This window comes from Schistocerca nitens, chromosome 9 (genome assembly GCF_023898315.1).
Source record: "Schistocerca nitens isolate TAMUIC-IGC-003100 chromosome 9, iqSchNite1.1, whole genome shotgun sequence".
NCBI lineage: Eukaryota > Metazoa > Arthropoda > Insecta > Orthoptera > Acrididae > Schistocerca > Schistocerca nitens.
Genome location: NC_064622.1, coordinates 493,664,143 through 493,688,833, shown reverse-complemented (window position 1 = coordinate 493,688,833; position 24,691 = coordinate 493,664,143). Strand labels below are relative to the sequence as shown.

The window sequence follows — 24,691 nt, the reverse complement described above, 5'->3', positions numbered from 1 at the left end:
CCTAGAGAACAGATAAATATTTATATTTAGAAGACTACAAAAGTTCTAATTTAAAAATAATAGTTGACCTAGTATCTAAATTTCAGTCATAATCACAGAGAGTGATTCAGAAACTAAGCACATCCCTCTGTCACAATCCATGAACGCATACTAATTCACAGTTACTCTCATTTCTATATTCCAGAAATAATAAATAACTTTAATCATTCCCTGAAATACTATCAGCACAACATTCCAATCTATTCCAGTAACAGATCCAGTCCAATTAGGGTAGAAAGCACCTTGCCATCTTGCATGCATGCATCTACAAGGCCTAGGTCCATTGCAGTCTTAATGACACCTGAACCACATATCACAACTTCAATCAATAAAACCGTTATACTATTTCAAAACACTCTGCATCTGGCGTAGAAAGACTATCAAAATAATGGCAAAATCACTCTGATTAAACGAAGGTTTATGACACAACCATGATCCTGGGATAGGACACTGTCTCTAGACGTGGATGGATCACCAACAATCAATGGTATCCAACTAAAAAAAAGCGACAGAAATCACTGTACTTGGTGCTTTTTTCTTAATATGATGGTGACCTCTTCCTTCACGTACATTTCTGAAAGTAAAAAAGTCCCCATTATGTTTTCTGCTGAATACAGTTTGGATAACTGTTTTCAAGATAAGATAAATGATACTCCTGAATACAGTTTGGATAACTGTTTTCAAGATAAGATAAGTGACACTAACATTTTATTTATGGTATGGCAAAATTTAGTAGTTTAAATGCGATAGAGAAATTAAAATATCAGTTATGATACCAATGGACACAGGCAAAGCATGGTCTGGTTTATGATGAAGGCTGGACTAAAAAGATGGAAACTGATGTGCCATGTAGATTAAATATGTAGAGCAGAGAATAATCTGCAAGTGCGTGATGAAAGTATTTCAAGAGACACACACTGCCAATCACCACCTGGGGAAGTGATAATTCCTTAAGTATGGGAATAATTATAGTAATTTCTGTTTCACAACAATATAAAATATTTCATTTGTATATCAAGCAAATATGAAGCAGTAGGTTCTTTTCCTGTGTCAGCAAATGGGGAACAAATTTGAGTCTGATCAGAGTACTGCAAAATGATCTACCACTAAATATAACAGATTATTCAAAATAATTTCTATTTTCTGATGACAAATTTCACTGTCAAATATACATAATGCAATGTAAGTGATTTATCAAAGTATTTGATAATGTTAGCTTGTGTCTTGCACAAGACAAACTGTCACTCAGCTGTAACAAAACTGTGCACACAATGTCCAACACAGAACTCTGATGAAAGGTAAATGTTATTACCACAGGAGGATCAAATAATAAGTGAATTTGGACAGTTCAAAATCATAAGAATCTTTCTCAGTAGCATCACATTCAGGATTTTGTGAAGAACATTGGTAAACCAAAAAGAACTGCAGCATTCTGCAAGTGAACAGAAATATCGAGGCAACATTTTCTTAATGATTCTTTGGAGAAGTATCCACTATTTTTCACATGTTGTATTTAAAAGGTTTCCCTCACTACTGAACAATGTGGATGAAGAACTGCAGATTTTCAGATCTGAAGGGGACATTAGAACACACACAGAATGCAGTATGTCATTCTCAATGGAGAGAAGTCTTCCGAAGTAAGAGTGATTTCAGGTGTGCCGCAGGGGAGTGTCGTAGGGCCGCTGCTATTCACAATATACATAAATGACCTGGTAAATGACATCGGAAGTTCACTGAGGTTTTTTGCGGATGATGCTGTGGTATATCGAGAGGTTGTAACAATGGAAAATTGTACTGAAACGCAGGAGGATCTGCAGCGAATTGACGCATGGTGCAGGGAATGGCAATTGTATCTCAATGTAGACAAGCGTAATGTGCTGCGAATACATAGAAAGATAGATCCCTTACCATTTAGCTACAATATAGCAGGTCAGCAACTGGCCCTTGAATACTGCTCAGCAGTGTGGGATCCGTACCAGATAGGGTTGATAGAAGAGATAGAGAAGATCCAACGGAGAGCAGCGCGCTTCGTTACAGGATTATTTAGTAATCGCGAAAGCATTACGGAGATGATAGATAAACTCTAGTGGAAGACTCTGCAGGAGAGACGCTCAGTAGCTCGGTACAGGCTTTTGTTGAAGTTTCGAGAACACACCTTCACCGAAGAGTCAAGCAGTATATTGCTCCCTCCTACGTATATCTCGTGAAGAGACCATGAGGATACAATCAGAGAGATTAGAGCCCACACAGAGGCATACCGACAATCCTCCTTTCCACGAACAATACGAGACTGGAATAGAAGGGAGAACCGATAGAGGTACTCAAGGTACCCTTCGCCACACACCGTCAGGTGGCTTGCGGAGTATGGATGTAGATGTAGATGACATTCTGCCTAGTGTGACCAACATTTGGAAATAGAGTGGGTGGAGCCAAGAGAATTGGCACACACATTATCTGCGATGAGAAATAAAAAAGCAAAAACAGTTCTAAACTCCTGTGAATAAGTGCATGTGAACTAGACAGCGATAACGCAGGGATGCGATGAAGGGGGTATTGTGAGTGTGCTTTCTGCTTGTTATTGTTTATGATTTACTGTTATTATTGACATCTATGGCAAGCAGCTAAGTTCAGTTTTTCATATTTGAGATTTTTTTCAGTGATTAAGTTTTCATAAATGCAATAATTAAACAAAACCAATAGTCTATCATTTTTTGGGAGTGCATTCAGGACATTATTAACTGATATTTTGGCTTACAACTTTTAGCCATTCTCAAGATGAGTCACTTGCAAGATTTTTTTAACACACTTTATACTGTGAAGTAAATAAACATGCATCAAAGGTAATACTGTGATGTTTAAAGCTTTCCCGGCATACTGATTGTTCCATAAAAACATGGGAGAACTACCGGATATCAGTAACTTCCTGCCACGATATTTTGGTGCAGAGTCTTCTGGCCACCTTCAGGTGAATGCCACTGTAGTATTACTCGCCAGTACTACTACAGTGGCATTCACCTGAAGATGGCCAGAAGACTCTGCGCCGAAATATCGTGGCAGGAAGTTACTGATATCCGGCAGTTCTCCCGTGTTTTTATGGAACAAAGGTAATACTGTTGATAAGAAGAGTGTCAGTCATATGCAAAACGTTATGCTTCTAAGAGCAAAACAAGCAAATGCAGTCAGTGAATCCATAGTGCTTACAAAGTATTTCGTTGATTATTACGGTTGGCATATGTTGTAATGCCAAGCAGGGAAGACCTATAACAATATTTCCTCTGACAGCACAGATGTGGAATGAGAGATTTCCATGATTGATTGACCTGGAAATCTTCACCTCAGTTGAGCAGGTTGACTGCTAATTGTATTTGCACAGCTTCCTTGACCAGTATTCCCCGTAGCATGAGGCTGTGTCTTGGTGGCAGTAGGAAGATCGTATCCACTTTATTCTTATTCATTATTCTTGTAACTTTTGAAGAAATATATCCCACATGCTGCAGAAAGGCCACAGACAAAAAATCTCTTTCTTCTTAGTCTTCTTTTGAGTTGTCTGTCGTTTGCTCTTGCAGAGCTCTCTTAATTTGATGTTTTGTATACCCATTCTTATGAATATTTCTTCCAGATGTACCAACTCACTCTGTAGGCTATCAGTGTAAGACATTACATGAGCCCTGCATACTTAAAGTCCTATGCACTCTCACAGTTTGCGAAGAATGGCAGCAGCTAGAGGGCTGCAAATATAAATCGGTATGTGTGGGATTACAGTAAACAGAATGTCTTAAAAGCCCATCTTCCTTTTGTCAAATAAAACATCCAGAAACTGTAAACAGCAAATCATTTCCCATTCCATTGTAAATTTGATATTTTTGTGAATGAAGCTTAGATGTTCGAGAAAATGGATCAGTTTGTCCTCACCACGACGTCAAACTATGAATGTGTCATCGACATATTGTCCATTTTAAAACTGCCGAGCTAATTGAACTTTTGAATGTTGGGCTCCATAAGGTTCCCTTCCTGTGCAGCGGCCGTGGAATATAAAATTATAAAGAATGTGGCAACCAGTCATGGAAACGTAATTTATTTATCGTGTTGCAAATCGATTTCGACTGATATCTGTCATCATCGGTGCATTTTTCTAACCAATACATGCCGTAAGTACTTATGATATGTATCGGTTAGAAAAGTACTTATGGCATGTATCAGTTAGAAAAATGCACCGATGACTGGTATCAGTCGAAATCAATTTGCAACAAGATAAATAAATTACGTTTCAACGACTGGTTGCTACGTTCTTTATAATTTGATTGAACTTTCTTCAAAATCCTCCATAAATATTAGCTACCATGGGTGACAGAGGACTGCCCATGGTAACAACTGTTCAAAATATTGGTTATAAAATAAAAAGTAAGTGGAGGTTAACACTTACTTAAATAATGTGATTATGGCTTCTTCAGACTTGCTGCTAATCAATGACAGAGGATCCCCCGTCACAGTGAATCAATAAATTATAGCTGTTAGTTTCAAAGTCTTTAACCCACTAATAAAAGCTGCTGAATTACAGATACGATGTTCACATTTACCTACAAAGGGTCTCAATAACTAGGCTAAATATTTGGCTAACAAATAAGTAGGCGAATTTACGTTACTCACTATTGGTCTAGACGTCAACACTTTTAGTATTTGCCTCAAGTGTGATTTATAGCTTACGTCTTCTTCTGAACCCCTTTTTTGTTTCTGTATTACTTTGTAGGTGTTGGGGAAACCATATAACCTCGGAGGGACATAGCTGTGTCCCTTCCGTCAGTTGATATCATACTTGGGTATAATGCTGGCATCCAAAAGTGAAACATTCATTCTTTGAACACGTGCTGTGGGATGCTTGTCAGTCTTATGATATGTTGTGTCTTCAAGTAAGTTGGACTTTTCTCTATGTAGACGTGTCTTGGCAGCAAACCAGTGGAATTACCTTTGTCTGGAGTAAGCGTTGCCGTCTGGAAATTGTTTCAGACCTCTCAGATGAGGATATGTTGCTTTTTTGTGGGCAGTATCCTGTTAGTGTTCAGCATGCTTCACATTCCATTTCTTCAGCACGTCACTGCTGAAGAAATGATTTGAAGCATGACGAGCGCTAACAAGATACTGTCCAAAAAAAGAACAACATAGCCTTGCCTGAGGGAGCTGCTCTTTCAAATTTATAATGGAATGGGAAATGATTGGCTGTCTATCATTTCTGGATGTTTCGGCCTGACAGAAGAAAGACGGGTTTTTAGGACACTCAGTTTACTGCAAGCCCACCCATACCGATTTATACTTGCAGCCCCCTAGCTGCTGCCATTCTTTGATTAATATGAGTGATCATAAAACTTCAGTATGCAGGGCTCATGTAGTGTCTGACACTTATGGCCTACATAGTGAGCTGGTACATCTAGAAGAAATATTCCATAAGAATGGATATACAAAACATCGAATTAAAAGAGCTCTGCAAGAGGCACCGATAGACCACCAAAAAGAAGAGTAAGAAGAAAGATACGTAAAATCTATGGCCTTTCTACTTATTGTATGTGGGAAATATTTCTTCAAAAGTGCAAGAATAATGAAAAAGAATAAAGTGGCTTGACCTTCCTACTGCTGGCCAAGACAGCAGCTCTTCAGGAATCTGTGTAGACACATTGTTAGACTTTGAGAATGGTAGGTTCTGAGACTTAGATATACTCTGGTTGAAAATGATTAATGGAAAATCTCATAGGAAGATGTGAAACAAATACTAACAAAGAGATAGAGGGGCTGGCCAGTATTTACCTCAGCTCAGTACAGCCGATAGATACACAAAACAGAACAGAAAATTTACGTATCCTAGCTTTCGGAACTTTGTTCCTTCGTCAGGCAGGAGAGAGGGGAAAAAAGGGGAAGAAGGGAAAGTGGATTCAGTTACTCACAATCCAGGTTATGAAGCAACAGGGGAAAGGTAAACAGGGAGGGTAGCAAAGATGGAGGCATGGGTGTCAGAGGGAAGCCAAAGGGAAGCAGAGGGAAGTTGGTTGGTGTTGGAATTTAAGATATTTCTGACAGTAATTGGATTTTGTCACCTGAAGTCATAAGGACTTCAATTTTATATAGGCAACTTTGAATTTTGCAATAATTCGATGTAGTTCAAACTTTTGAATTTTATGCGAAGGGGAATGTGATAGGAAACTTAACATTTGTGCGTTGATTAGTAACCATTTAAACTATACATGCCTCCCAATTTATTACTGTGTTCGAGGATTCACTAAATCCAGTACATTTTGATAAATTGTTCCATTCAAAGAAACACCTGTCACTGTATTTTGCTAAGAAACAGCATCGCTGTTCAGATTTCAGAATCATCTCCTCGTCAGGCACCCTAGTCACCCATGAACCCATGATAGACTAGTGTAACAAAGTTTTATTTTTTAATTTTATTTTACATTTTTTAAATTTAATTTTTTTTGTTCCAATTTTATTAGCATCACATACTCCACATAAAGGACAGTGAATTTCCTTGATAAAATTTAAGGACATTCTCTGAAAAGCCAATAGAGCATCAAATTACATATAGTTACCTCGAGCAATCAATGTAAGAAAATGATAGACACCATTACTGCAGAATTGTGATGTTTGGAAGAACCAACCATGACAAAACAATTCCATCTGGTGTGCAAAGCATACAAGACAGGTCAGTTACATTACATTAATACTTGTTCCATAGATAATGAATACGACATTTCATAATGATGTGGATCATGTCACCTTAACATAAATTTTCTTTCCACAATATAATTATTTATTTATTTATTTTACAGTTACTACTGTGTGTCTAAAAATTCATCTATTGAGTAGGAGGAGTTGTCATTCAGAAATTCTTTTCATTTGCTTTTACGTGTTGCTTGGCTATCTACCCTCAGACTTCACTACAACTTACACAGAAACCTGACTGCAGCTATAAGAATTGAAGGACACAGAAAGGAAACTATGGTTGAGAGGGAGTGAGACAGGGTTGTGGGCTATCCCAGATTATATTCAATATGTGCATTGAGCAAGTAGTAAAGGTAGCAAGGAGAATTCTGGAAAAGGAATTTAAGTTCAAGGAGAAGATATAACGATTTAACGGTTTGCTGTTGACACTGTAATTCTGCCAGTGACAATAAAGAACTTAGAAATGCAATTGAGCAGAATGGAAAAGAAAACAAGTGTAATGGAATGTAGCCTAATTAAATCAGACAACACTGAGGGAATTAAGATTACAAAACAAGACACTAAAAGTAGTATCCGAGTTTTGCTATTTGGTCAGAAAAATAACTGAAGATGGCTGAAGTAAAGAAGATTAAAAATACATTCTGGACAGCAAGAGAAGCATTTCTGAAAAAGAAAAATTTGTTTACAATATAAATTTAAGTGTCAAGAATTCTATTGGTGGTATTTGTCTGAAGAAGTCTTGCACAGAAATGAAACACGGACAATTAATCCTTCTTTTCTCTTATAATAAGCTTCTGAAATATGGTGATACCAAAGAATGACGAAGATTAGATGGATAATTTAATATCTAATGAGGAAAAAGCTAACAGAGAAAGGAAATGTATGGCACAAGTTGACTAAAAGAAGGGATCGATTTATAAAATATCTTGAGGCATCAAGGAATTGTCAAGCGGTGTGTGTGTGTGTGTGTGTGTGTGTGGGGGGGGGGGGGGGGGGGGGGTTAAAATTGTAGAGGTAGACCTAGATTTGAATACAGTATGGATGTAGGTAGCAGTAGTTATACAGCAATGAAGAGGCTTCCATGGGATAGACTAGTGTGGAGAGATGCATTTGGAATGAAGACTGCAACATCATTGTCAATAAAATTTCAATACTTGCTTAAAAACATAGCTTGCAAAGACTTGTTTGGTCTCCACTGGAATACCACCCATGTGTACGAAATTCACATCAGAGTGGACTAACAAATGTCACAGAGTATACAAAGAAGGTTAGCATGAATGGTCTGTCTTGTCCGTATCACAGAAGAATGTAATGGAGATGGTACATAATTTGAACTGGCAAATAACTGAAGTAAGAGAAAGTCGATAGTGTTTAACATCTTGTCAGTTATGGTGTCAATGTGAAATGGACAACTAGCTCGGATAGTGAAAGGGAAGTGGCTGTTTTCTTTTCAAAGTAACCATCCCAGCATTTGCCTTATAGGACTGAAGAAAAACTTCTGGATGGCCTAATTGGGATTTGAACTATTGTCCCCCTAGGGGCAAATACAGTGTCTTACCAATGTACCATTCTGCTTGATACAGTCAAATGTTGCATACTTAATACCTTCAGAAGGTGGTTTTGCAATGTCTAATCTATAAACATTACTCAGCCGTGCACTTAATGTTACCACAGAAACCATGAAAATAAAATTAGACTAATAACAGCACCCACAATGGATCAATGAAATGAATGCATGAAAAGATATATGAAAAAAAGAGAGAAGTAGCATCTGCCGTGTGTTTTAAAATGAATGCAGAGCACAAATGAAGATACAAAAAGTCAGTCCGAGTACCTTCTATCAGTTACTGAGTATGTCCTGTACGAGACATGAAACAGCTCTTGGTAATAACACTGAGTAGGAAAATAAGTATTCTATTTTTATTTATTTCATCATTTAAAAGGGTGCATTCTATTTGTCTGTAATCAGTGCTGCACCTTTACTAACCAGACTGAACCTCTTGTTAAGTCACATTTAAATATTAAAATCTGTACCATATAACTGAGTATAAACAGACTAACAAAAAGCGCACACAAAACTGAAATCAAAATGTGATAGGACGATACAAGTTTTTAAAAGACTAAAAGGGGTTTTATTTGAAACATCCAAGTAACTTACTTCAATAACAGAATTGTTGTTCAGTCGATACTTATTGCCTGCAAGTATCGGTCTGCCATCGACGTATATCGGCCTTTTCCCCTCACTAGACAGGAAAAAATCTCCATTGTTCCGTAACCTAATGGTACCCTGTCGTCGAGATATCTTCCACGCTGGGCCCTCCAACGAAAGATCTACGTCCACACTGCTGTCTTTCGTTGTTCGACCCATTGTAATCTGAAAAGTAAATACACTGTTGTAATCAACTGTATACTGTGACTTTCCTGAGGATAGCTTCACAGATAGCTGGGTTCTGATTTGGATATTTCCTTTCATCTACACTTCCCTCAAAGCACACATGAAATCTGAAAATGAACACTATGCATTCTGGGAGAGAAAAAAAAGTTTGTAGCATCATCATCCGCCTGCCAGCTACATGAAAAAGATAAGCATCCACTATGAATTTCTTAAATGGAGATACAGAGATAAAAGAGTAAAAATATCACATAAGTGGAGAAGGGAAAGAAGTTGGCACAGAATCAGCAGGAAACATAGGCACAAAATATATTCCTGCACCTATACAACATTAAACAAATTATGTTAACAGGTTATTAGGCATAATTGAAAGTGTTCTGTTGCTTGCAACAGAAACCATTACACAAAAACGCGTAACTCATTTTGCTGAGCTGAGTTCTTTTCCTTGTTTAGAACTTTTGCACATTTACAATAACATTATCACCGTGCATATTATTTCTGATTGTAACAATTTTCTAGACAATTCATCCAAAAAACTTTAATTCAGAAATAATATTATTGTTATTCCATCCTGAATTTCCCATTGTTTAATTCCGAAATAAGATACCTCAAGGTACAAGAGCTAGTACAAACAGGCAAGATATTATATTTTGTAAGAATGTCTTTAAAAGGAATCTACCTCAAAACTGAAAACCACAAAATTATAATGAAGGAATCTTTGCATTTTCGTGTAATGGGCCAGTTACATTTGTTTCTTTTATTCCCAGTAAAATATCAATTTCAAATATAAATTAGGATGATATTAACACAGTATTATGAAAAGAGTAGCTTGCTACTCATCATACAGAGAAGACGCTGAGTAACAGACAGACACAACAAAAATAATACTACTCACTTAAGCTTTTGGCCAAATGGACTTCCTCTAAAGTAGAAAACACACCCACTCTCATAATTACAAGTCACACACACATTAGATTATCTCTGGCTGCCGATGCGTACAGCAGCTGCGCCTGATGAGAGAAGCAATTTGTGGTGGTGGGATAAAGAGGAGTTTGTAGTGGGGAGGGGATGGATAGTACGATAGGAGTGGGGGAAGGTGCAGTGCTGCTTGTGGGAACATGCAGAGAAGTGGTAAAAGAGAAGAGAAGTAAAGGAGGGGAAAATGATGAGTGGGTGGGTGCATTGGTGGAAGAGAAGAGTGGGAGTAGGGAAGGGGATACATAGGTGAAGACAGGGATTAGTGAAGTTTGAGGGCAAGGGGTTATGGGAATGTAGGATACATCTCAGGGAGAGTTCCCAACTGCATAATTCAAAATAGATGGTTTTGTTAGGATGGATCCAGGTACTTCGGGCTATGAAGCAGTTCTTGAAGTGAAGCATGTTGTGTTGGGAAACATATTCAGCAAGTGGGTGGCCCAGCTCTCTCTTGGCCACTGTTTGTCAGTGGTCATTCATATAGACAGACACCTTGTTGGTTGTCATGCCCACATAGAATGCAGCTTAGGTTTTATATCATATGACCGCTTTCACAGGTAACCCTGCCATTGGTGGATAGGTGATGCCTGTGACTGAACTGGAATAGAGGAGTAGTAGAAGTAGTAGTAGTAGTAGTAGTAGTAGTAGTATGAGGAGGAGGAGGAGGTGGGAAACTGTATGAGACAGATTGTATATAAAGCCCAGCCACCCATGGTCATCACATGATGAGCTGACCCACTACAAATATACCAAAGTTCTCATTGAGGCGTTCACAGACCGAAATAACCCACCCAACTTAGTGCAGAAGCGTATCTCCCATTGCTTGTCTCTCCAGTCATCTACCACCACTTACATTCCTACTGTCCAACTGCAAAGCAGTACTTCCCTTGTGACTCATTACCGTCCAGGACTGGAGCAAGTGAATCACATTCTCAAAATGTGTTCAAATGTGTGTGAAATCTTATGGGGCTTAACTGCTAAGGTCATCAGTACCTAAGCTTACACACTACTTAACCTAAATTATTCAAAGGACACACACACACACACACACACACACACACACACACAATGCCCGAGGGAGGACTCGAACCTCTGCCGGGACCAGCCACACAGTCCATGACTGCAGCACCTTAGACCGATCGGCTAATCCCTCTCTTGTCGTGCCCTCAAATGAGGAGAATCCTTACCATTACCCTTCCCAAGCCTCTCACAGTGGTATACTGCTGCACACTAAACCTACAGAACATCCCTGTCCATTCTTACTCCACCCACGCTCTCAACCCGTTGCCTCAAGGCTCATATTCCTGCTTAGATGTACGACCTGTCCTATAAACCCTCCCACCATCACCTACTCCAGTCCAGTCACAGGCATGTCATATCCCATAAAAGGCAGCATGTGGCTCTACAAACTAGACTGCAACCACTGTGCTGTTTTCTATGTGGGCACAATGACCAGCAAGCTGTCTGTCTACACGAATGGTCACCAAGAAACTGTGGCCAAGAAACAGCTGGACCATCGAGCCGCTGAGCATGCTGCCCAAGAAAATGTTCTTCATCTCTATGACATAGTCTGTGCCATATGGATCCGTCCTACCAACATCAACTTCTCTGAACTAAAACTGTGCAGGTTCCTGTAGACTCCCCCTGGCCTCAACCTTTGCTAGTCCCTGTCCTTCATCCAACTATCCACTTCCCTGCTCCCACTCCACCACTACACATCCCTCTATTCCACCAGTGCACCCACTAGTCTTTTTCTCCTTCTCTCCTTTCCCACCCCCTCCTTGCCTCACTCAAACTACCTAACTGCACCAAGCAGCTCTACCCTGTCCCCATGACATCCCTGTATGCTCCCACAAACAGATATATATTTTCCCCCAGCTCCTACCCTGCTATCCTCTTCCCCCTCTCCACGACCACTAATCACAGATTGCTTCTCACATCAAGCACAGCTGCTGTGTGCAGTCCGACCTCAGTAGCCACAGACAATGGTCATGTGTGGATGAGTTGTGCTGTGTGTGTGTGTGTGTGTGTGTGTGACATCTACTTTAGAAGAAGCATTTTAGCCAAAAGCTTAAATGTGCAGCAGTCTTTTTGTTGTGACTCAACATCTCCTCTATTTGGTGAGTACCCATTTCTGCTCTTCATAATGTTGTTATTCCATCCTAGATTTTCCACGGTTAGGAAAATATTAATTTCAAATTGTTGTTGAGTGATGGAAGGAAGGTGACAAGTAGAGAAAAATTCTTTTTATTAATGGTTCGTGAAAAACATTGTTGCATATTTTCATCGAAGAACTTCCAAACAACTACACAGTTTCGACTTGCAGAGAATGCAGTAACCATATGACTGATACGAAAGTGGTGGTCATACAGGACAGTCAGTCATTTGTACTCTGATTAAAATTACTCTTTGGCCGACCCTTCAGTGAGTAAAGTGGTAGCTGCTGATCGACCGTAGTTCTTCTTTCTCTAGTACCACATCCTAGCCGTGTTCCCTGTTTTGTAGACATGGGCAGTGCCTTGTAAAGTGTGACTGGCTGCAACTGGCAACACTGGACCTCACCAAAGCAATCTATCAATCATAAAGTAATTTTACTCGGCATATAAGAGACATGGAAGTCTATACTTGTGCCACACTAGGACTATTTCAGTTAACATTCCTTTTTACAAAAAATTGTTAGGAAGTTTAATGCTATGAGTTTCTGTGCCTATAAAACTATTTAAAAATATATTCTATACACTGTCATTTCCTTTATGGAGTGATATGAGTTGAAAACACAAATGTGAATATCTTGGCATATGTGTACTTCCATACATCACTACTGGTAATATACTTACGCCTACTACAACTTAACCCACAATATTCACATTTGTGAATTAATTTCGAAATAATTTCATATGAAAATTATCATTAATGTCTGATTCTTTTGGACACGCAACTAAGTATTACATACGAAGGCAGGCACAAGACAATAACACCGATGACCTTGACCGCTCATAGTCTCACTGTCACTGATGTGGAAATACAGAGTAAAGTGGCGAGCATTAAGTGATGAGTGTAGGGGACAATGTAGACAGTGTGACATGTGGAAGTTCAGGACGGTCCAGAAGGCACACACTGATAGCGACCACTTGCAATTAGTGAGAAATCCATGTCTGAGTCCCAGTCTGACACAAAGTTTTGTATGTCACTAACAAGTAGTACATCTACGCCTAATACAAATAAAGCCAAGATTTCCACATTTGTAAATATATTTTACTTTTATTTCCAGTAATTGAGTGCACAGTGCTTTTTTAAATTTTTTATTCATTTTTTTAATTAACTGCTGCATGAAACTGTGCCGTGACATTCCTCGTTTTATTGTTTAATATTCTTTGGAAGTTAGTGACACACAGAGCAACGGAACATTATTAACTGTAGTCAGATGCAGATTCTAGGGCCCCAGTCACAATTTTTACACTCTTAAATTAAATTATTTTAGACTCCTTATAGTGGTGTCTCATCTGACTCGAACTATAAAAAGTTGAACTTCAAGGCTTGTGTAATGGATTAAAAAAAGAGATTCACTGAATTGAGTAGATTCACTGAATTGAGTGTAATCTCATGCACACTTTGGGTAAATTAAGTTTACTTATATTTACAGCTGCTACCTAGGCAGCAAAATGGCCCATGATGATTGCAGCAAGGAAGAAATTAAAAAAGCAGACTAGCACTGGCAAAAAGGGCACTCCTGGCCAAGATAAGTCTACTTGCATTAAATATAGGTCTTAATTTGAGGAAGAAATTTCTGAGAATATATGTTTGGAGCACAGTGTTGTATGGTAGTGAAACATCGATTTTGGGAAAACTGGAAAAGGCAAGATCAAAGCATTTGAGATGTGGCACTACAGAATAATTTTGAAAATCAGGTGGACTGATAAGGTAACAAATGTGGAGGGGGGGGGGGGGGGGTCCAGAGAATCGGTGAGGAAAGGACAGGATGGTAGGACACTGGAATACACCTATCTAATAACTGAGGACGTAAGTTGCAAGTGCTACACTGAGATGAAGAGGTTGGCACAAGGGAGCAATTGCGTTAACAGCAGGTGCTCAAAATGACCCCCCTCTGTGGTGGCAACAGCAGCTCAACATATTCAGAAAATGTTGTCCAACACTCATCAAATTTTAGCTGCCGAAATTCTTGAAACAACAAGGCAAATACTGCCTCCTAGCTCAGAGTACAAACAGATTTTTTGCATCACGGATAAATCACATGAATGTAGACCTGGAGAAAGAGCAGGCCAGGTAAGTATTCTATCACCAGAAACACCTCATAATACTGTTGCAGACAGATTGGCAGTGTGTGACCTTGCATTGCAAAAACTAGCTGTAGATGTATTTGTAAGTTGTTGAAACTCTTAGAAGAGGATTGCAGAGTATTGTTCACATACATATCAGAAGTTAAACTCTGACTGATAAGAATAGGTCCACTTATTCATGTTGCACTAACTGCAGACCACACTCCAGTTTTCAGATCTCTCTGATGATCCTTATGTAACTGATGAGAACTTTCAGAATTATAATATCGCTTGTTCTGAAATTTCACATACTCTGATAAATGCAGTGATGTTTCATCAGAAGAAAAAGAGCCTGAAGTCTACTTCATGCACAGAGTGCAACAGCCTGTTACAGTAGCGATGTCTGAACTGGTCAGTTGATGGACTACCATTATTACCAGGCATTTTGTTAACAGCTTTTCGTGGCTGTAGCTTAAAGGTTAGGAATACATCATCTTCGACTGCAATGTTTCATTTTCTTCAGTGCATGTTTTGGAGTTACATATCCATTTTCAAGAGCTACATTAATGTGTTTTGGTGTTACTCTCTCTTTAGTTCAGTATGTTTTCACCAATGGAACACCATCACTTTGCTCGGTTTCACTTTGAGTTTGTCTGCAGCTCTGCTAATAGGTGCTGCTTGCATACAAGTCTACAGTGCCAATTGCAGAACAATTTTCCAACATGATTTTAACTTGCCTAGTTTATTTTTCTTTGTGCTACTTGGTTTTCTACAGCTTTTTTGTTCAACATGGATCCACTCTACAGAAATTTTAATAACCTACGTAGTGTCATATCATTGGAAATATGTACACCACGAAATTTTCATCCGAGAATGAAACAGTATTCAGCATGTGACTCTGTTCTTGTGTATTTCATCATGATGTACACTTTTTGATCTGTCACATACACCACAATGAATGAGAACCCTATGTAACAAGGCAAAAAAAGTATTCTCTATTGCCCAGTAAATGTGGTACAATACAAAATGTTAATCAATAGGTTATCTGCCCCATTGAGCAAGTGAGAGGGAAAGCGTGACGGGCTGATGGGACATGCCTACAGGGGGTACCAATTCTCATACAACGCCAGGCACAGTACGTGCACCATATGTAAAATATCCTGTACATATAGTAATGGGTATTGCCATCCACTAATTTTTTACAGTCTTAGATGAGTACGCAAGGTTTGATGTATACAAAGCAGATCATTTGTGATCTATCACGGAAACATTAACAAATCATAATTTGTTTCTGATTTTCATACTAAAGGATACTTTTTTTTAAAGGGAGTAGTGTGTGAATAAGCATAAAAAAATTGATTATTAAATTTTTACCTTCAAAATTCTCCATGGTTTTCTGAACAAGAAAAAGTTTACTTGAAGGAAGTTTCAGTAAAGGAAAGTTTAAAATTGCACGAATTTAAAAGTGGATGCACACATGATGACACCCCAATGTCATGCAGACAACTGTGTTAAAAACAGAATTTGATTCTCGCTTGTTTGTTTTTTATGAATTCTTCATCTGTAATGATGGCTAACCTGCATAAACATCATGGTTGCCTTGCTTTTGTTTATATAAAGAGCTTGATCATGGTTTTTCCCACTAACATTTGTGTCTCGTCTACATACATACCCCACAAGTCACCGTACGATGCATGGTGCAGGGTGCCCTGTACCACTACTAATCATTTCCTCCCCTGTTCCACTCACAGATAGAGCAATGGAAAAATGACTGTCTATATGCCTCCATATGAGCCTTAATTTCTCTTATCTTTGCTGTTCTTACGTGAAGTGTAGGATCATTCTGCAATCAGCTTCAAATGCTGGTTCTCTAAACAGTGTGCTTTGAAATTCCCTACATGGATTACCATCTGAGCTCCTGAATCACCTCTGTAACACTTGTGTGTCATTTGAACCTACTGGTAACAAATTTAAAATCTAGTAGCCAGCTCTCAATTGCTTCAACGTCTTCCTTTAATCCAAACTGTGCAGATCCCAAACACTTGGGCAGTACTCGAGAACAGATTGCACTAGTGTTCTGTGTGTGGTCTCCTTTACAGATGAACCACACTTTCCTAAAATTCCCTCAATAAATCGAAGTCACCCATTTGCCTTTCCTGCCATAATCCTCACGTGCTCGTTCCATTTCGTATAGCTTTGCAACGTTATGCCAAGATATTTAAATGATGTGACCGTGTCAACTAATGCTGTATCTGAACATTACAAGTTTGTTTTCCCTACTCATTCACATTAACTCACAGTTTTCTTCATTTAGAACTAACAGCAGTGCATCACACCCACTAGAAATTTTGTCTATGTCACCTTGTATCATCCTACAGTCACTCATCTACGACATATTCCCATTCACTCCCTGGAGCACTCCTGAAGATACCCTTGTCTCTGATGAACATGTGCTATTGATGACAACATATTGGGTTCTATTACTTAAGAAGTCTTTGAACCACTCACATATCTGACAACCTGAGTTGTATGCTCGTACTTTTGTTGACAATCTACAATGGGCTATTGCGTCAAATGCTTATCGGAAATCTAGAAATATGGAATTTACCTGTTGCCCTTTGTCTGTAATTTGCAGTATACCCTGTGAGAAAAGGGCAAGCTGAGCTTCACACCAGGGATGGTTTCTAAAACTGTGCTGATTAGTGGACATAATCTTTTTGGTCTCTAGGAAATTTATTATATTCAAACTCGGAATATGCTCTAGAATTCTGCAGCAAACTTATGTTAAGAACATTAGTCTGTAATTTTGTGGGTTCGTTCTTTTACCCTTCTTATATAAAGGAGTCACCGGTGCTTTTTTCCAGACACTTGGGGTTTTGCACTGGGTGAGAGATTTGTGTTAAACGCATGCTAAGGGGCTGATGCCATAGAGTACTCTTTGCAAAATCGAAGTGGGATTCCAACTGGACCTGGTGACTAATCTGTTTTCAACTCTTTCAGTTGTTTCTTTATGCCAGGGATGCTTATTAACATGTCATCCATGTGGGAGTCTATTCAGTGGTCAAATGATGGTTTATCAGTATGATTGTCCTGCATGAATGATTTCTTAAATGCGGAATTCAAAACTTCAGCTTTTGATTTACTACCTTCAATTGCCACTTCAGCTTATTCAATGAGTGAGTGGATGGAAGCCACAGGCCCATTAGCCGTATTACATAGGACCAGAACTTTCTCAGGTTCTCGGTCCAGGTTCCCTGGAATGTCTTTTGCAAAAGTACAATGGTGGTAGTTGTATTCTTCATGCATCAAGCTTTTCACAGACGCATGAATCTCTGCTAACTTTGTCCATCGTCATTTGAGTGTTCTCTTTTTTGGACCGATAGTGCGACAGCATTTGCATCCTCATCATTTTCTGAATTTCTCTGCTAAGCCACAGTGGATCTTTCCCATCCTTAACCCACTTCCTAGGCACATACTTGTCCAGAGCACAATTTATAATCTGTTTAAACTTTGCCCATAATTACTCTATGTTCAATATACTTGAACTAAATGAGTACAGTTCATTGTCTAAGTGATATTTTAACAACTGCTTATCTGCTCTTTCTTAACTGGTTTATTACCTTTCATCAGCACAATTGCTATGCTGACGTCATGATCACTAATCGCTGTCTGTATACTGATGTCATCAATATGCTTCAGCCTGTTTGTAGCTACAAAGTCTGACATATGAGGTTTATTCGAATGAAAACTGGTCAGTGCTTCTACTTTTGCCTTACACGTAAGGTGGCACCACATAACTGCAGGTATGGTGGTGCCATCTACCGGCAGAGAGACTGATGCATACACACTGTTTGATGTTGCATAGTGCCAGTGTGGTTTCACGCCGAGGAGAAGGTGGTCACACAAGTTGTTATGCACTACCGAACATCCAAGCGAGTAAGAAGGAACAATGAGGAGTGATTAGATTTTTGGCAGTAGAGGGAGTTGGAGGCCGTGAAATGTATCGATGGATGAAGGCTGTGTACTGTGAGTACAGTCTGAGTCATTTAAGTGTAGTGGAATGGCGCAAACGATTCCTTGATGGGCGCGAGTCACTGGAAGACGATGCTCATCCTGGACAGGCTCATCGTGTCATCACACTGGAAATGGTTGCCAAAGTGAATGTTTTAGTCTTAGACAACCCCAAAATCACCGTGGATGAGATCCATAGGTTACTGGGTATTAGCGTGGGCACCACCCACACCACAATGCATCAACACTTGAACTTTCAAAAAATCAGTGCACAGTGGATTCCCCACCAACTGACTGCCGAATAGCGCAATATTTGAATGGCACTGTCTTTGAATCATCTGCAACATTATCACAAGGAGGAATATGGCTTTCTGTTGCATACAGTCACAGGTAATGAAACATGGTGTCACCATTTTGAACCGGAAAGCAAACATCAGAGCAAGCAGTGGAAACATGCGACTTCACCACCTCCAAAGAAATCAAATGCCATGCACTCCAGTTCTGGTAAGGCCATAATGTCTCTTTTTTGACCACAAGGGCCCATTGTTTGTCGTGTTCCTGGAACAGGGAACCACCATCCAACGCCCAGCGTTATCAAGCCACTTTACAGAACCTTAGACGAGCCATCAAGTCTAAACGCCAAGACATGTTGTCCAATGGCGTTATGCTCCTTCATAATAATGCCCGCCCACACACGACCAATGTGGTAAAGACGACATTGCAGCAGTTTTGGAGGGAAATGCTGGAACATCCATCGTACAGTCCCGACCTTTCACCGTGTGACTTTCATGTGTTTGGACGTCTAGAACAAGCTATTCGCGGACACTGATTCGCAACAGACGACAAAATGTGTGACTGGGTATAGGCCTGGATCCGACAGCAGCCTACTAGCTTCTTCAAGGATAGAATCTACCAGCTAGTGTTGCAACAGAATAAATGTGCCAACAATTTTGGCGACTATTTTTGAGTATGTGTACCGTTACTTTACCCTAGCGACCAGTTTTCATTTAAATGCCCCTTATATTTCCACTGTATATGGGCTGCCGAACTAGCTTCTCAACATTTTTTGGAAAACTGTGTTCAAAAGTGCTTCGCAAGACTGTCTGTCTGCACCCCATGTAATGAATCCATGGATGTCCCAGTCTATACTTGGGGTATGCTGCAGTCTCCCCCGCAACTAGTATTGTGGAATTTATTTTTTTTTATTTACACGTCAAGTTCTGTAAGACCAAACTGAGGAGCAAATCTCCAAGGTCATGGAACACGTCGGTACATGAAATTACAACATAAAAGTAATAACAGATAAACATAAAATGTTTATAAACCCGATAGAAGTCAGTCCATAAGTTTAAGTAAACAGAATCAACAATACAACAAGAATCAGCTTAATTTTTCAAGGAACTCCTCGACAGAATAGAAGGAGTGACCTGATTTGAAAGTGCATGGATTACTGCTAAGACTTTTGAATTAGAGCAGTAGCTTATTGAAAATGGATGCAGCAGTATACTGCACACCTTTCTGCACAGGAAATAAGGAAGTCCGATCCAAATGCAGATTTGATTTCTGCTGAGTATTAACTGAGTGAAAGCTGCTTATTCTTGGTAATAAGCCTATATTGTTAACAAGAAATGACAGTAAGGAATATATATATACTGAGAGGCCAATGTCAAAATATCCACTCATGAACATGGGTCGACCAGAGGTTCGTGAACTTGCACCACTTATTGCCCAGACTGCCCGTTTCTAAGCCAAAAATACTCTTTTAGAATGGGAAGAGTTACCCCAAAATATAATACCATACAATATAAGCGGATGAAAATAAGCAAAGTAGACTAATTTTCGGGTCAAACAATCACTCAATCACTTCAGATACCGTTCGAATAGTAAAAATGGCAGCATTAAGTCTTTGAACAAGATCCTGAATGTGGGCTTTCCACGACAGTTTACTATCTATCTGAACACCTAGAAATTTGAACTGATCAGTTTCACTAATCATATGCCCAATCTGGGAAATTAAAACGTCAGATTTTGTTGAATTGTGTGTTAGAAACTGTAAAAACTGAGTCTTACTGTGATTTAGCATTAGTTTATTTTCTACAAGCCATGAATTTAGGTCATGAACTGCACTATTTGAAACCAGGCCAATGTTGCACACAACATCCTTTACTACCAAGATAGTGTCATTGTAAACAGAAATATTTTAGAGTTACCTGTAAGGCAAAGGGGGCATATCATTTATATAAATAAAGAACAGAAGTGCCCCAACACGGATCCCTGGGGCACCCCCACTTGACTGTGCTCCACTCAGACCCACATCACAGCCATTCTCAACATGACCTTTCACTGTCTGTTGCTAAAGTAAGAAGTGAATGAATTGTGAGCTACTCCCCATATTCCATAATGTTCCAACTTCTGGAGCAATATTTTGTGATCAACACAATCAAATGGCTTAGTTAAATCAAAAAATATGTCTAGCATTTGAAACCTTTTGTTTAACCCATCCAGTACCTCACAGAGAAAAGAGAATATAGAATTTTCAGTTGTTAAGCAATGTCTAAAGCCGAACTGTATATATGATAGCAAATTGTGTGATATAAAATGATCAATTATCCTTACATACACAGTCTTTTCAGTAACTTTAGCAAACACCGATGGCATAGAAATAGGTCTAAAATTGTCTACATTATCCCTTTCCACCCTTTTAATAAAGAAGCTTTACTACTAAGTACTTAAATAGTTCAGGAAACTGGCCATTCCTAAAGGAAAAATTACAAATATGGCTAAATACAGGGCTAAAATGTGCAGCTCAGTACTTCAATATTCTGTTAGGCATTCCATCATATCCATGAGAGTCCTTAGTCTTCAGTGATTTAATTATTGACTCAATCTCCCCCTTGTCTGTATCACAGAGGAGTATTTCAGACATCAATCTCGGAAAGGCATTTTCTAAGAAAGTTATATGATTCCCTGTATAAACTAAATTTTTATTTAATTCACCAGCAATGCTCAGAAAATGATTGTTAAATACTATACATATATCTGAGTTATCAGGAACAGAAATATTTTTACTATGAACTGACTTTATATTGTTGACCTTGTGCTGCTGACCACACACTTCCTAAACAACTGACCATATGGTTTTAATTTTATCCTGTGAATTAGCTATTCTATTTGCATACCATATACTCGTCGCTTTCCTAATAACATTTTTAAGCACCTTATAATACTGTTTGTGATAGGCTTTTGTAGCATGATTGAGAATACTTCTAACATTTTGATATAATTCCCACTTTGTTCTACATGACATCCTTATCCCACTAGTCAGCCACCCAGGCTGCCTATTACTGCTAGCACCCTGTTTAGAATGTTCTAATGGAAAGCAACTCTCAAAGAGCATGAGAAATGTGTTAAGGAAAGTGTTATATTTATCATCTATGTTATCGACTGTTGCTGTTTCGAAGAGCGCGCTGCAGCGTGTTGTGTGAAGCAGTACCCCCCGTTTCTGGCGGTGGCGCCGCTGTGGCAATTGCAGCTTTGGTGTCTCCATCTGGTGGGAAAGGGGAAAGATTGCCTGTTCACGTGCATTTAAGGGGTGCTATGAGCTCGCCAGTTGGTCAGTCTGGGCGAGTCTGGAGTCAGTCTGGGGCCAGTCTTTCATCCCCAGCTTGCTAGTCTGTCTCTCGTCCAAAATTGTGGGGCAGTTAGTGTCTGTCTGTCGTCCGGAGTGTTAGTATGTCTTTCGTTCAGATCAATCTTTAAAGCCGGATAAATGAGAGTCTTTCCACTCTGCCAGTAAGAGAACTCAGCGAGTGGTCGCCCGGTCGGGGCTTAGTTCCTGCATCTGAGTCTGCGCGTTAGGTTGCCAGTCTGCTAGAGTTGCTCAGGCAATGGTCATTGGCGGTTGGATCGACTGGTTGGTCAGTCGTGCACTGAGACACAAGATGACTTGTCTGCCTTGAGCATCGGTGCATGTGAGGTCACCATGTGATTCCAATGGGCCGCGCCGTATAGCAAGGGTTAGTGGCTTCGTGGCCGACATGAGAGCAACAGGAGTCAACCCATGACATCAATCTGGTCGGTGCAAGCTGCGACGCCATGAGACGGGAGATCGACGTGCCTTTCTGCGTCCGTTGAAGTGGCTGGCAGCAGACTGTTCAGGAGAGCGATTTGGGTGTGATGTGCCAGGACTTCTCCAGAAATTGCAGTTTATTAGAAGTTAAGTGATTGGTGATATGTTGTTTCATTTACTTGTTAAATTCTACTTGTTTTCTTGGTGAGGTCACCAGCCGCTTTGTTTTGGGGTCAACCCACCATTCTTCTCCGTTTGCCCACCCGTGGTAAGGTGGTTATTTATGAATTGGGTGGTCCGTTTTTCCCTTGTGGAGTAGGGGCAGGTTAGAGCACCTACAGTTCGGGTTGTTTGGTAATCTCCCTATCAATCTGCCGTATGTTAGTAGCTGCCTCTGTCATGTTTGTCGGATTCGGTGTGTTAATGAATTCATTGCTTGGAGTGTAATGGCCTAATTCCTGAAATATGTTTTTATCTTGCCTATAATCTTGAGAGGCGGTATATGTGTACTGTGGAGCATGTTAACTCGTTTGGCCAACCTTGTATAATTTTATACAAGATTACATTTCATGGGATTTTATTTAAATGGTCATTTTAGTATATAAAGTTGCCACCCTTCTACCGTAAGACTTTTCTTAGAAGTTAAAATCAAGTTGCACCTTCGGTGGCAAGTTAATCTTTTAATAGTGTTTTGTAGCATTACCATCCCTCCTATGGGGTGCATAGTTTGCGTGCTTGTGTGAATTGTTAAAACTTTTAGCTTAAAGTAATCTAGTGTGTTGCAGATTTGCACCAGTGTAGTCTTTCTGAGGTTGTTGTGAGCGGTCGTGACTATGGCTGTGTTAAAAGGGAGCAGCCAGGTTCTCAGCCCGAAAGCTCATACACTCAAAAATTTGTTTCTTTCTGCCTTTGAATAAATTGTAACTTGATATTTAGAGGGTGCTTTCTGCTTATAATTTTTAATCTGTTTCTTTTTCTTTCTTTCTTTCTTCTTTTTTTTTTTTTTTAGGAATAAAATTTCCATTTGTTAAAAGCAATTCGATTATGATTTCATCAGTTACCCCCTGTCAACTACTTCCATACTCACATAGTGTGATTAAATGTGTTAATGTTCTTGAAGAATCGCTAGTAAATAAAATAAAATTTTAAGATTTTTTTTTTTTAAAGTAAATCACGGTTCATTGACACTATAAACATCCTGCCACTCTTGCTCCTTGACAAGGTTTAAAAAACTCTCCATTGCTGTTGGATTAACTTTCCTGCATAGTTTGTAATTATATGTGACATTTGTTAGAGTACAAAAGCTTTTTACTGTTAAAATTTGTGCATCATGGTCTGAAAGGCCATTCACCCTTTTACTAACAGAATGCCCATCTAGTAATAAAGAATGAATAAAAATATTTCCTATGGCTGTGCTACTGTTCCCCTACATCCTAGTTGGAAAAAACACAGTCTGCATCAGATCATATGAATTTGAGATATACCAATATACTTTTTCTTGCACCATCATATACAAAATTTATATTGAAGTCACCACATATAACTAATCCCTAGTACTTACTACAAAGTGAATCAAGAACCCCCTCTAGCTTGAGCAGAAATGCTCTGAAGTCAGAGTTAAGGGACCTATAAACAACAACAATTAGAAGTTTAGTCTCACTAAATTCAACTGCCCCTGCACAACATTCAAATATCTGTTCAGTGCAGTGCCGTGATATGTCTATGGACTCGAATGGAATACTGCTTTTTACGTACATGCCGACTCCCACACCTCACAAGGAACTCCTTGAAAAACAGCCAGCTTATCTGTATCCTGGTAAAGGAAGCCTCAGAATTGTCAAATTATTTAAGTGGTGCTTTGATACACCAATAATTTCAAAGTCAACATCTATAAGCAGTAAATCTAAATATCTGAGTATTTACATGCTACAGAGTGCAGACTTCCTTTGAATGACTCTAAAACTGTCACAGTGGAATTGGCTGGCCCGTAAAACCATCCAACAATTAATTTGGTTTCACCTACGCCTATTAAATGTGACCAGACAACTTCAATGTCACCCTCAATTTCAACCTCAATAGAGACAATATTTTCATCAACTGCAATGAACACTCCCCCTCCTATGGTGTCTATCTGTCCTTCCAATGAATGTTCCATGACTTGCTAAATATCTAAAAGCTTTCTGCTTCAAGTTTTAGCCAGCTCTCAGATCCAAGAAT

At 39.2% G+C, this 24,691-nt stretch overlaps 1 protein-coding gene across 3 annotated transcripts in view; it reads right to left on the bottom strand.

Annotated features, from left to right (window-relative positions):
- Window positions 1-24,691, bottom strand: part of LOC126203935 (microspherule protein 1) — a 354,642-nt gene that overhangs the window by 236,381 nt on the left and 93,570 nt on the right. For all 3 annotated transcript variants that reach the window (XM_049938332.1, XM_049938331.1, XM_049938333.1), the window contains one exon: window positions 8,909-9,124. In XM_049938332.1, the coding sequence (XP_049794289.1) occupies window positions 8,909-9,124 (216 nt within the window). The remainder of the gene's footprint in view (window positions 1-8,908; window positions 9,125-24,691) is intronic.